The 17,003-nt window shown below is 43.1% G+C and overlaps 3 protein-coding genes across 6 annotated transcripts in view; all 3 read right to left on the bottom strand.

Moving 5' to 3' along the window:
• The window catches only part of LOC310879491 (kelch-like protein 23), a 131,300-nt gene that overhangs the window by 91,996 nt on the left and 22,301 nt on the right, over positions 1–17,003 (bottom strand). The window lies entirely within an intron of this gene.
• prrc1 (proline-rich coiled-coil 1) lies at positions 320–16,013 on the bottom strand. 4 transcript variants are annotated; one of them, XR_014570953.1, is made up of 10 exons: positions 15,993–16,012; positions 15,034–15,136; positions 13,701–14,075; positions 12,751–12,896; positions 11,481–11,583; positions 10,460–10,623; positions 5,974–6,077; positions 5,108–5,210; positions 1,783–4,503; positions 320–1,677 (listed from the first exon to the last, which is right to left on the bottom strand). XR_014570953.1 is itself a non-coding variant. In XM_083793673.1 (9 exons), exons 2-9 carry the CDS (start codon positions 15,113–15,115, stop codon positions 4,291–4,293), a joined length of 1,290 nt encoding a protein of 429 aa, XP_083649799.1. In that variant the 5' UTR covers positions 15,116–15,133; positions 15,993–16,013; the 3' UTR covers positions 320–4,290. The 4 variants fall into 4 exon arrangements, 3 of the variants coding, with proteins under 3 accessions (XP_083649799.1, XP_083649798.1, XP_083649800.1); XM_083793673.1 differs by having other exon boundaries at positions 320–4,503; positions 15,034–15,133; positions 15,993–16,013; XM_083793672.1 differs by having other exon boundaries at positions 320–4,503.
• Positions 8,780–9,082, bottom strand: LOC310878788 (NADH dehydrogenase [ubiquinone] 1 alpha subcomplex subunit 2-like; the record flags this gene model as incomplete). Its single annotated transcript, XM_083793181.1, has 1 exon — positions 8,780–9,082. The coding sequence occupies one exon, from the start codon at positions 9,080–9,082 to the stop codon at positions 8,780–8,782; it is 303 nt and encodes a 100-aa protein (XP_083649307.1).

Below are 17,003 nucleotides of genomic sequence, written 5' to 3'. Positions count from 1 at the left end.
ATTCTACGATCTACAAGCTCACGGCACATAGCAACACAACTCGTTGTGAGCTTGTAGATTGGCCATTTCTGGCAGTTATTCGGTTATAGACAGCATGGCTTAGTACAGTGGTCAACAGGTTTTGCATTGACTGAAAATAAATCATATATATATATATATATATATATATGAAGTTTTTACTTAAGTACAGTACTTAAGAAAATGTACTTAGTTACTGTTAAGTGTTCAACTATTCGACATGCACTGCCGTCCGCCATCATTTTAGTGTAAATGCGCACACGCGTGCAGGGGTGTGCAGTTAACACAAAGCACAAAACACTGGCAGTATGAAAAGTATTTTACTTGCGTATTAAAGGCACATTTAGGAGTAAAGAGCTGCATCACAAGCTTTTCTTTCTTTACACTGAACACAGAACACAAATCCTGATATCTTAAAAAACAATGACAAAGTAGACTGGCATTTGTCGGACATAATTTTGAGCATCTATCCCTGAAGAATGGTGCAGTATTTAGCTACATTTATGGTATATAGGATGTATGTCTGCCCAATTAGCCTCTAGGGCTGGGATGATAATAATTTAACGTGATAAATAAAAAACACTCACAGTAGTCGTATCGTGAAGATTTAAATTTGTTGAGAAATTGTCCTGCGTCATACACTAGGATGAATTGGTGTTTGGCTTCAAATTCAGCACCACTTAAACCCTCTCTGCTTGATGAAATGGACCGGTAAAGAGCGCTTTTAGTAGGCCCTTATTTTATACAAAAATCAATTCCTCCAAAATAGCAGATCTACAAGCTCACAATGCGTTGCTTGTAGATCTGCTATTTTTGTCGAACATTACCCCTCAGAATAAGGATGCTGGGGGTTCAAGAGGTTAACAAAAGTGCCGTTTTACGTTTTGATTATCGTGATAATATCATCAATCGCAATTATCTTTAGCCACAATAATCGTGACATGTCATTTTGATATCGTCCCATCCCTAGTAGCCTCTGCGTCTCATTTGTAGGCTGTGGACACGACTACTAGTGACATCATCATCGTTGGGGATTCCGAGCGAATAGAAACTACAGTATGTCTCTTCCTAGAAAGTTAGCATGCTGAAATAGAAGCCATAGTTCTTGAATCAATACAATTATATATATATATACACTGTATATGTTTAGCTTGAAACTTGTTGTTGTAAATTACTTATTATTGTTAGCACTGAGGATGTCATTGCAGGAAAATTGATGATGACATTAGAGTTAGGTTTCTGAACTGTCCACAGCCCTCCTCTGAGATACAGAGTGAGTAGACAGGTTTCTGAACTGTCCACAGCCCTCCTCTGAGACAGAGTAGGCAGGTTTCTGAACTGTCCACAGCCCTCCTCTGAGACAGAGTGAGTAGACAGGTTTCTGAACTGTCCACAGCCCTCTGAGACACAGTGAGTAGACAGGGTTCTGAACTGTCCACAGCCCTCCTCTGAGACACAGAGTGAGTAGACAGGTTTCTGAACTGTCCACAGCCCTCCTCTGAGACAGACATAATTTAGTGAGGATGAATTGATAGGCTGAAAATGGGTGAAGCGCACCTTTAACAGGAAACCAGGACAAATGCCTTGCCTTCCAAATCAATGTGTGGAAGGCCAATTCTGCCTGGGAATGACATTCAAAACGCCTGAATTGAGTCGTGACTTCCACCAAGTAAACAATCTTACAATTCTTATATAAAGCCAAAACTTGGGAGTTAAAACCTTTAATAGAATTGTGGCATATATACTGTAGTCACGACCTCACACTTCAGGCCATTTTGACGTTATTCAGCGGGGGAAAGGCGCTCAAGTACAAACGTTTGGCGAATAGACGTGTGACGCGAAACACAAGAATAATGTTGGTGCTTTGAAATAAGTTAGAAGTGAGATATGCAATACAATTATGTCATATGACACAGACGTGTAGGCTTTAAAAACCCAGCTACAATTAACCGAGGAAAAATAATCCTTCAGTCCACTCCATACACTTCCATACAGTCAGCATTCATTAGCACAGATAGTTACTTTATTTGACGGAAATAATCAGACAAACTAATCATACAATATTTTACAGGCCGTGATGCGCTGCAGTGCCGAGCGATTACTTTTTCTCTTTACTCGACGTGTTGAGTTGGGTTTTCAGACTAACAATGGGGGTGCTAAATGTTATGAATGCACAGCTTTCCAGACTCATTTATAGGACGTCGCAGTCATATGCAGTGTTGATTTTGACAGAGACTTTTGGTTTAGCTTTAGTCATAGTCTTTTGAATAGAAGTTGTTGTCATATTTTAGTCACCTTTTAGTTGACAGTTGATTTATTCGACTAAAATTAATTGGCGGAAATAGAAAATCTACGATCAGGTCTGTGACACCCACGAGCACCCATGATGACTTAGGTGTCTTAGTTCTACTGGATCTCTTCTCCGCTAGTCCCTTCCTAACATTTGAGTCTAGTTTTTAATTGACATTGGCAATATATTATTTATATAGTTTAATTCATCATAGCTTCTTCAGTGAAAAAAGGTTGACGAACATTTTTCGTTTTAGTTTTAGAAATATGACCAAGTAATGTGATAGTAGAGAAAATGGCTGTGAGCTTGTACTGCAGATAATATTTTTTCTACTAAAGTGTGTCTGTGGGTTTTATAAATATAGAACCAAAGAAAGAATATGAACAAGAGCTGTGACTAAATGATACATTGATTGAACACAGAATATAATTGTTTCACTTTTACAGTTGTTGTTTTAGACATCCGCCAAACAGTGATGATACTATGTCATTTCTGTCAGGCTAGGCGCGTTATACTGCCCTCTACAGTCAACAGCACACACAGCTTGTAGATTTCTAAGTAAGTCGACCGTACTAAGACAAATTTCTTCCTCGGGAGACAAATAATAAAGAACCTTGAACTACACTACAGAATCACAGGGGAGATCTCGGGTGAACCATATTCTAATATTTCTAACGATTGAAGCGATCTTTACAATCAGTTGTCAGACAACTGAAAAAGAAAATGCATCGCTCAGCACTGTTCGGCATATCACTGTTCTTCCTCCACCACCACGCAAAAGCTAGAATCATATTTTAGATACATTTTCGAGTGATGATGTCTTTGTGCTTGTTCGGGTATTGGCAGGAATGAACTCAATCTTAGTGTCTGGTGTCCGTTTCATTGACCACTTTAACGCCGACATCCAGATTCTGGGAATGTTCCAAATTAAACATTGTTCAAAAACATTTCCCAAATGTTTCAAAGAATCTTAAGCTCACTATGCATTGTGATGCGGAATGCTATGTGGTTTAGATCTGCAATTCTTTGAAAAACATTTGACACATTTTGATTTGTCATATTTATTTTTTGGAGGGGGGCTTGAACATGGTTTAGGTTACATTTTCTTTGTTAAAATAAGTTTTAAATAGTTCTCTGGGAGTAATCATAGCTATAGAGTGTTTGTTCAGTAACAGGTCTCTCCCCATCTCCTTAGTAAATAGAAAACTTTCAGGTCAAGATACCACTTTTATCCAAATCACAAATAGGATAAATCCCACTACCAGAATCAGAGAGGCAACATCACTGTGTGTGTCAGCTCATCACAGGCTGACCAGCACTCCACCTGCCTCCAAATTTGCCACAGACTCTTGATCACTGTCTATGATCTAGGCTTATTATCAATGTCTTCACATATTGTACAGTTAATATAAAACACATTATTCAGGCACATTTCAGCCACCTCTTTTGCCCATTACGCCCACTCTACATACTGTAACGCCATCAAGGCCGAATGCCAGTCGAGCTTCTAGTAAGTGGAATTGGTAGTGATGAAACAAACAAATGAGCAGACAAAAATGAGAAATGGAACACTAAAAAAGCTTATATAAATCTGTGTGGGGTTGTCTGAGTTTGTTATCCCGACCTGAAAATTATATTTTCTGTTTACAAAAGATCTGGAGAGACCGGGAGTACTGAACAAACACAATGATTACTATCTGAATATAGAACTATTTAACACTTACTTTAACAAAAATATCACCTAACACCAGCTTTAAGAGGTCAATTCGCTTCAGGCCCTGAAGCCTGCATCGCTCCGCAGACGCAAATTAAACACCACGCGACAAAATGTGCAATCGGCATTTCATTACGCTGACCAAGGGCGGAGAGCGGGGGGCAATCCCGTCGAACAGCCGTCCTAACCCCTCCCCTCCCTGCTTCAATCCGACACACATAATATGTAATATACGGAAAGCATCGCTTATTATTATTATTATTATCGCTCACAGGCTCCCCCTGGATGACAGCTGCTGCTTGTACATCCCGGCCAGTGCCATGGCGGCGCCGTGCACCATGCGCTGGTGGCTCATGCCCGTCAGCGCCTGCTGCCAGTCGGCCCGCACCACGTTGGGCAGGCTGCGCTCCAGCACCTCCCCCACAGTCACCTGCAAGCCTGACCAGCGCAGGCTGTAGTCAGCCGGTGTCATGGACTGAGCCTGAAAAACAAATGGACTACATGTAGCAAATGTTCTCACATCACAATTATTTGGAAATTGCATGTGCAATGTTTTGCTATATATTGTGAATATGTAGGGGCTTGAGTGGTTAAAGGAGCGATGCTAGCACTCAGGTGTCGCAGTGTTACAGTTCATTGCATTGAAGTTCCTTCCTTAATGCATGAGGAGTCCAAGCCACCTGACAGGGGGAGTTTCCCTGGTTGGATGTAGCGTGTGGAAGGAAGTCAAGGAAGGAACATGTTATTCCAACAAGTTAATTTCCCCTCCATCAGGTACCCTGGCTGGCCAGGGGGAGGCAGTATAGAGACCAGGATTACTGAATGTTTTTTATGAGGGTAGTCAGGGTACCTACCCTAGGGGACACGGGGAGAACATGCAAACTCCACACAAAAAGGCCCTTTTCGCCAACCCCACCAAGGGTATGGGCGCTGATGACGCGGAGGAGAGAGCACGTCCCCAGCGGGACTCAAACGAGGGACCTTCTAGCTGTGAGGCGACAGCGCTACCGTCTGCGCCACCGTGCCCCCAACATTGTACCTGTACTCTTTCAATGCTAGAGGATTAGTTTATAAGAACATTGTACCTGTTGAATGTATTCCAGTGCTACAGGAGTGGTCTGTGTGAAGGTTTCGATGTAAACGCCAAGGCCCGGGTCTTCCAGGACAAGACAGCCCATGTCAAACCACCTGCGTAGGGAGACGGAACAACTTAGCATTAATCCCATTCCATCAACATTAGCCCCCAGAAAAATGTATTATTATGAGCGTTGTGAGCTTGTAAAGTTGTAAAGTTTCAGAAAATAAATAACAGAACTTCTTTTAAGGGGTTCCCTGGCACAAAATCTTTTCAGATGTGGGTCTGCGGCCAAATACATATCAAAGTGTGGGCCCTTTTGATTGAATACTGTATTACTCATGAATGTAAACAGCTTGTGTGAGTCGTGGACGTGGTACATTAAAGGCACACGCATTCTCCAGTTATAGGTGATAACCTTTAACCTACTCAGTACTCACCTAAACGGTGAGGATGGTTAGTAAAAACAGAGAGATGTGTTGAGGTGAGCGGTGAGTTTCTTAACACCGCAGCTTCAGTGACTTCACAACATTTCGACACAAACTGGAGTATGCGTGGACCTTAAGGCTACTTTCCCCAGGAAGTAGCCTTAAGGTCCACACATACTCCAGTTTTTGTCGACTGCATAATAAGTCATAATAAGTGAACGTTTTTAAATCAAATCTTTGCTTCTGGGCGGTCCCTGGAACAACATATTTACAGATGGGGGTCGGTGGCCAAATACATACAATTGTTTGGGACCTTGACATGAAATAGTTTGAAAACCATTGATTTAAACCTTTTCAGAAAACTGTCATGATTTACAAGAAATTTGTAGAATCTGGTCTCAGTCCTATATGGGTTAATGGAAGCTGTGTGCGTTTTGTTTCCGCTCACTTGTCGGGGAAGAGCTCAGCGATGAAGTTCTCCACAGACACCACGGGCTGCTTGGCGTGAATGGCGTTGGTTCTCCTCAGGCTGTTGATGCGCTCCTGAGCCCCCTGGTGGACGGACAGGGCAACAGCAGGTTTAGTGTTAATGCTGCGTTCACATGGCCAGATCTTCTGAAAATGAGCCCTCCCTGAAGTTCTTATATAAGATCTTTTGTAAATTACTTTTGTGATTCTTTTCAAACACTTAAGCCTTATTTCATACTTTGTCATGAAACAGAGCCAACAAGCTAGACCTGCTATTTTTTAAGGTTTTCTAACTAACCAGTAAGACACCTGCCCTAAAGGCGCACTGGCCATATATGGAGTGTGTCTTGATTGTACAGGTTATGATGAGGTCAGATCAACATATGGAGGGTCAGAACAGGTCAGCTTCACATATGGAGATCTAAGGGTGGCAGCGGGGGCAGTGTCTTGAGTGTACAGCGTTTGATGCGGGCCCGGTGGGGTGAGGCCTTCATTTTCGTGTTGAGAAGTTTTCGCCAGCTGCCGGGCACGGCTGCACAAATAACTTTGGGGCGGTCCCGTCTAGAGTTTAAATGGACGGGTATGAGTCAAAAGGGAGACATCGAAGAGGAAGGATGGATGGGGAAAGATCAACATGTGGAATGTCAGAACAAGTTCTGACATATATTCATATACTAATATTGATGACATCAGGGATCTCCATATATGGGCTTAATTGCAACAGCAGGTCGCATTTACTATGATGTCACCATATATCGGGGCTTTCCCCATGTATGGGAATTTTGAGTGATACACTGGCAGGAAATGCACGATTCAACCCCCTTATGGCTATTGACGTAATTGACGTAATGAATAAAAGAAATCCCTCATTAGTTATCCTTGACGTAAATGACGTAATCGCTTTATTCCCTATAATCGGGGGCTTAATGTAGCAAAATGTAGAAACCTTTAGCTTGTTTGGCCGATGTAATCTACCTGAAACCAGCCGAAATCCTCGCGTACACGCACGCACACGGTCTTTATGTGCATCACTGCGTAAAAAGCGATATTTGGGGCTTGATTAGCTTGATGATAGCTTAGCATCCCGGACATCTGACTGTGTAACACAGTGCAGAAAGTGCAGAAAGCTAGCGGATGTTGTGATCAGCTGACCGGAAATGACATCGCCAGATTACCTCTATTCGGTCAAAATCAGCATAATGGTGCAGTTACCGCCACCATCAGGACTCAGTGTCTAATACTATAGGATTACCGTGTTAGAATGAGATATCACGGATGTCACGGATTTTTCTATTGGCATTAAAATGATGAATTAAACATATGAATAGTGCAGGTAGAAGGCACAATCCACTGTTAATTAGGGTGGCCATAAGAGGGTAAACTGCAACTATTTCCGCTATTTTGTAACATTTTTGGAAATTAAAAATATATATAAAAGAATATTAAACGTGTCAGTGATCTCTTTTTTGCCACCGTAGGTCAGTTACTATGAAAACCTGCATTTCCCGTCAGTCGTGTCGTGTCACGCCTCCATATATGGTCACGCATGAAAATGATAATTAGTAGATAATCATACGGTCATCCTCAAAAGTTGAGGACACCAGTTATATAGACAGAGCATGGAATATCTGTCAAGGAGGTGAAGTAATGACGTAATGATTACGTCAAATGGATAGAGAGAGACATACAGTAGTAGAGTGAGTCTCTATGACAGAGAGACAGACTTATACAAAAACACACAATCAAATGCTGGAGTGCTAACACCGCTCATAAACTGTGGGGAACATGGTGAAAGGCAGGATCATCAAGAGGAGCCTGGGGACTAGTTTGGAGCTGTGAAGAAGAATATCTATTGAGCATGATTCCAGCACCTTCTATCAGTGCCAACATAATGCCACCCATGGCTGCAGAGCCAGCCATGGCTGCTGGTCCACTCCTTGCAGCAAGGATGGCTCCGGTCATGGCCCCGCTCGCAATTGCGTTCAAGGAATCCTCCTTCTTTCTCACTCGTGCGAGACCACAGTCGACCACACTGAAGAGGCCTCCCCATACAGCAAACTGACCTCCCGTAAGTGGGGCTCTGGTCCTGATGGACGTGAAGCTACCGATCATTCTGTTTCTCATCCCTGCAGGTGAATCCCTGAACCCTTTGATAGACTGGAAAATACTGCCTCCAATGGCCCCCAGTGCGAAGGCGCCCCCACAATCGTCTACGATCCTCCAGGGGCATGGCGCCCTCGTAAAACTGTCCATTCCTTTCTTGAGCTTAGCTTATCCTGCTCGAACCCCTCCTATCTTAACCTTATATACAGTATATATATATATATATATATATATATATATATATAGGGAGCTCATGGTCTGACATCACACACACAATACAAATGACCAAAAATGGACATGATCCTTTGTTTTGTATGTGACATCAGCAGAGGTGGACAGTATAACCAGTAAAATGCCTGAGGGCGAGAAGCAACGCGTGCACGCATCCGCCTGTGTGACAGACAGCAGACTGCAGGGGCTTTGGCATGGGGGTCAGATCAACATATGGAATTAATTATGTACTGGCCATATATGGAGTGTGTCTTGCCACATGACATCACATTTAGTACTCTAAACAAACATTAGAAATGTCCATAGAGTCGGATGCCACATGATGTAATTTCTGAAAGCCAGATGTCAGGGGCTAGCGCCCCTCAAAAAGACTGAATGGCTGCAGGGTTTATTGACCATGAGTACAACAATAACTATTAGAGTTCAGGGATGGGGGGCAGAGTGAGGTGAGGTCAAGGTTTGGACTTGACCACTGTCTCCAGTGCTCTGGCTACCTGTTCCGCTGTCATGTTGTCCAACACGACACTCCTTTCCTTCCCGAAGTCGTACCTAGCCCAGAGTTTGGCTTCCACTCCGGAACACTCCCTGATCAGGATGGGAAACTCCGGATTGGCCTTTTTCAACGTCACATAGTGCCGTTCCACAAAGTCCCTGGCTCCCTGGCTGGCGACGCCGGTCTGACACAAATGGAGACGGATCTCTCGGAGGCTCTTGGCCAGGTCGGAGCCGATGGCCCTCACTACGGCGGCGGCCATGCTGGATGTTTGGCTCTCTTGACGCACCTCACTCGATGAGTCGCTAGAGAGACCCTGCCGGTTATACCAGGCTAGCCGGCAGCGACGCTTGTACCATCACGATGAGGTCACAATGAAGTGAGCCATGCCCAAATATGGAATTTTGGGTTAGCCTTGTCCAAATATGGAGGTCTGCATTTTGGGGGAATGGATTACACAAGTCTCTAATATTGTTGAGGGGCACTAGCCCCTCCAATGCATGGCAGCCAAGTCTATGGACTTGTTTGTTTGTAGCCTTTTTAACAAAAAACATTTGCCAGACAAGTTTAGGGCAGTTGTGATGTAATTTGTTTGCCAGCCAAGTCTATGGAATTGAATGTTTGTTGTAAATGACAACGTAAGATGCATTCTAGCTGATATAAATACTGCCCTCACTGTCCCCCTCACTTTTATTTTTAAATAATGCACCACAATGCGAGTGCCTGAACAAGACGAGCACCAAAACCAGTGGCAACAGGATCATCCATGCTGCTCTGTCATCTCCTCTAGCAAACTAAATGTCCACCAACGTCAGTAAACACTGGCATATTGTTTTTCGCAAACGCTGCCCTCAAAAGGCATTTGTCTCATGATCCAACATGGGTGGTTTTCTAAGGACCCCTGTGAGGTCTGAATGTCCAACTACCCCCCCAATCCCCCCTCCACCACATTACAGCATCTCCCATTCCTGTTTGAGCCCTCTGGAACCAGGCACTTCTAAATTATATGACAACGGTGTCACTTGCACTTGCACAACCAAGACATTCTATAGTCCACACGACACGAGCATTCCATATCAAAGGTGCGATGTGATGCAGTATAGATGCAGGGATTCCTGCAGACTGCAGAAATGTTTTGTGAAAATAATATTTGGTGAATATAAAGTAATTACGAAGCCTAAAATGCAAACAAAAATATAAATTGTAACGTTCCAATGTTCCTTATAAGCAAGACACTGAACCCCAAATTTCTCCCGGTGTGCAGGTTGGTGCCTCCGCCATCGGTACATGAATGTGTGTGTGAATGGGTGAATCTAATGCAGTGCTGCATGATTCTTGCTCAAATGTAAATCTCAATTTTTTAGATCACGATTCTCACATGATTCTCATCTTTTCCCTGAAAATATATTGTCTTTAGTCTGTAGTTGCAACTAAGATGAATTGGACAGTCAACTAGTGCTGCATGATTCTTGCTCAAATTTAGAAATGAGATTGCATAGGTGTCTGTCTATCTAGATCTCGATTTTCGATTAATCGTGCAGCACTAATGTAATGCACAATCATTGAAAAGCGTCTTTGATAAAGGGCAAGGCGCTATAGAAATGCACCATTTGCCATTTTAACAGGTCACACACACTACCTTGACGCCGGCAGCATAGCCCACAGGTTGGGGGGCGATGTTGGACACTCCGGGGTCTCCCGTCACCATCGCCATGCCAAACACTTCCTGGAACGCTGCCCTCACAGCGTCCACCACGGTCTCCTTGTTCGACGTCACCACAATGTCCACGTCTCCGCCGGACTCTGGAAACACACGGCCGCACAGTCACTGTATTATAGATGTTGGTATTATAGACGTTGCTCATGTCACGGCAGCCACGGATAGATGGATTACTTGCCCAAGGATTTCTCTACTCTGATTCATAAAGGAAGTGATTCATTGGATAAGGTAGCCCCAGTGGTACTGAATATTTGACTGTATGTGCATTAGGGGTTTAAGCAACTAGTCGACTAGTAAATCCACTAGTTGACCTGTTGGTACTAGTTGACTAGTTGATAAGAAAAGAAAGAAATAACAGACCCAGGGACAGACAGACCCAGGGAAAGACAGACAGACCCAGGGACCCAGGAACAGACCCAGGGAAACACATAGCTGTCTATAGGAGTGGTTGCACCAATCAAAAACGACTTACTAATCGACTAATCGACTAGTAAACTAGGCAACTACTCAACTAGTGAAAATCACTAGAAGTGAAAGCCCTAATGTGCATCTATAGTTTCATGGTTATTGTGGTGTGCTGCTTTCTTCTTTCAGGTCACGGGGGCAACAGCTCCACCAGAGAGCTCCAGACTTCCCTCTCCAGAGCAACATTAGCAATTGATAGGCAGATATTGGAGATATACACCCTCCAACTCATCCTTGTCTCCCGGGCTCTCCCCCCAGCGGGACATGCATTGAGGACCTCCCTAGGGTTACGCTCGAGAGGCATCCTAACCAGATGCCCGAACCACCTAAGTTGACTCCTTTCCAAGCAAAGAAACAGCGACTCTACTCCGAGTCTGTCCTGTGTCACTGAATTTCTCACCATATCTCTAAGGGAGAAGCCAGCCACCCGTCTGAGAAAACTCATTTTGACCACTTGTTAAAAAAACAGACTTACTGATGTAGGGAGCCATGCCAGGATCCAGGGTGGTGATCATGGACTCCACAGAGTGTTTGGTCTTGTCCAGGACTGTCTTCACCATGGGATTCCCTGCCACTCCCTGCAAACACACAATGCGCATGTGAGTGAGTGTACGGTATGTGAATGTGGTGTGTGTGCGTCTGTACAATTACGGTATGTGTATGTATGTTATATACAAGCTCCCCATAATTGCAGTCAGAACTGCAGACTTACTCCCAATTTCCCGCCCTAATCTGAAAACTCACCTCTTCGGACAACTCCACCCTACCTTATAATTGGTCCTCACTAATGTTCATGATAAAATACCACATTCTTTTCCTACTCAGTCTGTCTCATAGGAGGGCTGTGGGCAGTTCAGAAACGCGTCCACCAGTGACATCATCGTTAGGCAGATTTTAACAAGATTTAAAAATATATATTTTTACATTTTTATTATCGTGAGAACGATGGCTTCCTGCTAATTTTCACGAATAGAAACCCTTCTATTCGCTTGGATTCCCCATTGATGATGTCGCTGGTGGACGGGTTTCTGAACTGCCCACAGACTGAGTCTTAAAACTTGTGGCATTTTATCACATTAGTGAGGATCAATTATATGAAGATAGGTTGAAAAGTGATTGAGTGTTTTGTAATAATAATGCAAAGTAACTAAAGTTTTCAAATAAATTAAATTAGTTATTAGTTACTTTCCACCACTGCCCCCGTAGACATTTGGTCTAGTTATGACGAGCATGCAGACTTACCACGGCCATTTTGTTCTCATGTTTTTGTTACTTAGGTTTGTTTTTCTAGACCACAATGTTAAAATTGAGATTAGAAGGTTATTTAGACAGATTGTTTTACATCATGTGGTACTATAAGGTCAGCCTTGTTAACTGGAAAAACTATCTTCAGAATTAGCATACTGTAGATATTTTCGTCACCCATTTAAAGACTCCCTTTTCGTGAATCTGAACCAATCGCAATCATTGCATATTATACATCTAAATTGAAGTTGAACTTCGTGTTTTCTCGTAAATAAAAGCCCTACTTGATCATACTACTACAGAGTCACACAAAAGCATCAAAAGTAGCAGATCCGCAAGCTGAAAACACTGCACGAAGCGGCGCGTTCTGAGCGTGTAGATCTGCTACTTTTGATGAATTTGAATCCCGAAAGGTTTTGGACATGCGGTTTCCAACAGGCCAGAGACAATTATGTAAGCAATAAATTGCTTTTTTACCTTGCTTTACATTGCTTTTTTACCTTGATAAAGCCCCAGATTCCGCCCCCTGTGCTGGGGTCTGCAGACATTCGAGGGTCCTCTGCATTCTCAGGGAAGGTGATGGGTGAGCTGTCCAAGCCTCCAGACATCACCGGCTGCTGGGTCAACGGGTTGGACACCAAGCCTGCTGGACAAATATGGAAAGCCATAAGTAAATTTAAGGCAGAATAAATATTAAAGCTTAATTTATATGGCACCTTTCGAAACAAAGTGCTTCACAGAGAGTAAAAACTAAAACAATACACACCATAAACAATAATAGTAATGATACAGAGAATAACGTACCGGTATGCATTGAAAACGAGATGATTCACCTCAAGGGGTTATTCCCAATGAAGAATTTCAAACATAAAACAAGCAATATGCAGAAATGCAGTAGGACATAATGGTTTAAAAGCAGCTTTATAGAAGAGTTTTCAGGAGGGATTTGAAAACTCTGCGAGCCTGAGCCCTAGAGGGAGGGTATTCCAGAGATTCGGGGATCTGAAAGCAAAGGCCCGGGCACCTTTCGTTTTCAACTTGGAAATTGGGATTTTTAGGAGAGTCTGAAGATCTCAAGTTGTGCTTTGGGACATATAGCTTGAGTAGGTCGGAGATGTAGGATGGGGCCAGACCAGAGATGGCCTTAAAAGTTAATAATACGATTGTAAATGCATCATCGGAGGCATTCCCCGAGCTAATAGAAACTACAGCCTTTGACTTACTGGAAAGTGCTGAAATAGAAGCCATTGTTCTTGAATCAAAAAATAATAATAATTTGAAATTTGAAATGACCACTGAAGAAAGATGTCATTGGCTGATTGGCATGTTTCTGAACTGCCCTCATCTGAGACACAGAGTGAGTAGACAGAAATGGTGCCAGCTTATAACGAGAATTAGTGAGGACCAATTGTATCATCCGCTGCGAATGTTATCTTGAGTAAGTTCTTACCTGACATCTGGGGGGAGTTGGCGATCGTGGGCATCAGCGGGCTCTGCGGCGTGCGCCCGGCGTGCCCTCTTGTGATGTCATACCCGGCGCTCATGGAGAAGGATTTGGGGGGCCCCGTCGGAGGGGCGGACGTGACGAGGCTGGAGGGCGGGGCGCCGACGGACGAGGCCATATAAGGGGCAGAGGGGGAGAGTGCCGAAAAGGGGGCATGTGGACCCGCATGGGGTCCGGTGGCGATGGACAGGGAGCCGAGATGGGACGTGAGCTGGACGGCAGTGGCGGCTGGGGAGACGAGAGGGGCCAGAGGGGGCGGGGAGGCTGTGAAGTGGCTGGGCGGGAGGGGACTGGAAACAGAGGGGCTGTCGCTGGAAAGATCTAGAACAGAGAGAAAGGACGCATTCAGTCAAACAAGACAAGATCTACATTTCCAAGTTTACGAGAAAGACATTCTGCTAGTACTCTGCTAGTGTTTGAAGAGACTTCTGAAGAGACTCCTGTTCAAGAACAGGAGTCTCTTCAGCTCTTTATTAATCAGGAAATGAATTTTAAGGTGGAGATACCAATTGTATCCAATGAGGAGAGTGACATCGCACAGGACACAGATGAAACAAGTAATAACATAAAGAAATGAGCAGACAAAATTGGAACTGGAACACTATAAAAATGAAGCCGATGAATGGGTACACTCTCTCCTGACGTTCTGAAAACTGGCAAAACAACAGAAAATGTAGTTTCTGATTATTAAAGAGCCCTGTTAATGAACATACTCTTATAGAATCAGAATATAATGCTTTAACCTTTTAACAAAAAGTGAAAATACCTTTTGTTTGAACCAAAACACATCATGGCTTGCTTAAACTGCATAACAGCCCTTTTCACTAATTCAAATTCAAATTCAAAATCAATTTGGTCCGTGACCAAATCAATGTGGGGGTCCTTGCCGTGTTGATTTTGATGGCAACCTTTTATTTAATTTTAGTCATGGTCTTTTGAATAAATATTTATTCCATTTAGTTATACATCATATTTTAGCCATCTGAAATGTTTTTGTCTTACTTTAGTTTTTGATTGAATACTATATTAGAACAGTAACAGCTGTAACAGTAACAACGTGTTGTATTTTCAGAGTGCAACACCCGAGCGCAACCAAACATGAAATGACTTGTCTTTTAGTTCTACTGGAACTCTTCTCCACTAGTCTCTCCCTAAAATATAATATATATTTAGGCTTAGTTTTTATTTAGTTTTCGTCAGTGAAAAAAGGCAGTCGACAAACATTTTACGTCAACAAAATCAACACTGGGTCCTTGACATGATAGATGCTTTATAATACCGATAGCGAGTGGAGCGTCCACACCAGGGGGAGGGGTCGGGGTGGTGGGTGGGGGGGTCTCGTTTCCACTCTCCTCCATCATCGTATCAGCTTTCGGTACCTGCTTTTAATAGAACATTGGATTCAATCACCTTCCAATACATATCCCCTTTATCAATCACCTTCCATTACATTTAGAGTATGAATATGCCTTAACTAAATTAATAAATACAGACAAAAAGGGAGGTGGTGTAGATTGTTTGCAGTGGATTTCTTTTCTAAATGTTGACAACAGCATATGACATCAACCATCTATAGACATTATGTACAGATGTGCTCAGATTGTAATCAGTGATTTTCACACATTTATCATTCCTGTCAGTTACTGATGTCCACAAAGATTGTAACAGGACATATTTTCAGTTATGTCCTCATCTGTCCTACTATGATGAATTAGGGCTGCATGATATTAGGAAAACATGCAATGACATGTTGACTATCGCCATGGTGATGATGTGATTTGCAATAAATATAGCATTTATTGCAGTTCAAGCTGTCAGCCCATCTATGAATGGGCAGACATTCTAGGGCTAGTAAATGACACAGACACACACACACACACACACACACACACACACACACACACACACACACACACACCCCTATGGTGTTGAAAGCACATTAGCTCAGTGTGAAATGTTACACACACACACACACACACACACACACACACACACACACACACTAGGCTAAGAAATGTCATAGAAGTATTTCACTACATCTCTCTCACACACACACACACACACACACACACACACACACACACACACACACACACACACACACACACACACACACACACACACACACACACACACACACACACACACACACACACACACACACACACACACACACACACAGTATTGTAATAAGGGTAACGTTGGGAGAAGATGATAAACTGAGGAGACTGAACTTACCTTGCTTGCAGCTTGGAGATGGACGCCTTCCGATGACGTCACACAGTGCCACGTACCACCACGTCGCGGTGGCTAGGATGTGTGTGACGTCAGTGTCGACTCCTTGTTTTCGTTTTATTTTTTATTCCCGTGATGCTGCGTGGTGGTGGGCTTTTTTGGTGATTTGGCGACACCTAGTGGTAAAATACTTAAGCTCATATCCTATCTCTACCTCTAAACCTAATAAATGTGTGGTTACTTTAACAGACAGCTACTCAAGGTGAAAACCGTGAAATTAAAGCCATATTTGTTTCAGGTTTATAAGCAAAAATACCTCAAAGTACAGTACTTGAGTAAATGTACTTGGTTACTTTACACCTTGGTTGTGAGAGTGGCGAGTGACATGACCGTGATACTGACATAGGCCTACTGGTGTAGGTGTTTGTTCAGTTTCAGGTGTCTCCCCATTTCTCTTTTTTTTTTAATAATGTTTATTTAATTTTTTCTCCCCATCTCTTTAATGAGCAAGAAATACATTTTCGGTCAAGATGACAATTTTCGTCCAATTGGAAGTGATGAAACTAAGACATTAGCATTTTGGAGTTGGAATATATCCTGGCTGTATGAAATTTGTGACCCTACCATCACAATATAGAGCTTTGCCTTTGGACAAAACAAAATCACGTCAAGTAGATTAGTTGCATTAACTTCCAAGGTGTCCAGATTTGACTCTCTGAATAGCTGCTGACCTACTTATATAACCTTTAGGTAGCCTCGGAAACCCAGACGTTTTTATTTCCAGGGAGGAAAAAAAAAGTCTGGGTCCGAGTCCACTTCAATTCGGCATAGAGTAGCGCAAACGTCGATCACTCTCTGCTGATTTCGGATTGTCTGCATCTTTGTTAAATTGACGCACATATGCACACATGTACAGACACTCCTCTCTCTCTCTGTTGCTCTAATTAATCAGTCTCATGTCGCGCAGCTGTGTCTAGATTCTCCCGGCCGGAGCTGCCTATGCCATAGAAAGCA

The sequence above is a fragment of the Protomyctophum parallelum genome (assembly GCF_964188405.1).
Source record: "Protomyctophum parallelum genome assembly, chromosome: 21".
Lineage (NCBI taxonomy): Eukaryota > Metazoa > Chordata > Actinopteri > Myctophiformes > Myctophidae > Protomyctophum > Protomyctophum parallelum.
The sequence above is the reverse complement of the archived record's forward strand: the minus strand, read 5'-3'. Positions and strand labels throughout refer to the sequence as shown.

Excerpts from the sequence above, each read along its gene's own strand:
- prrc1 (XM_083793673.1), bottom strand. The coding sequence starts at position 15,115 with ATGATGGAGGAGAGTGGAAACGAGACCCCCCCACCCACCACCCCGACC. Across the intron at positions 14,076-15,033 it reads GGACGCTCCACTCGCTATCG|ATCTTTCCAGCGACAGCCCC; the intron begins GTATTATAAAGC and ends TCTCTGTTCTAG. Across the intron at positions 5,211-5,973 it reads GCTGAGCTCTTCCCCGACAA|GTGGTTTGACATGGGCTGTC; the intron begins GTGAGCGGAAAC and ends CTCCCTACGCAG.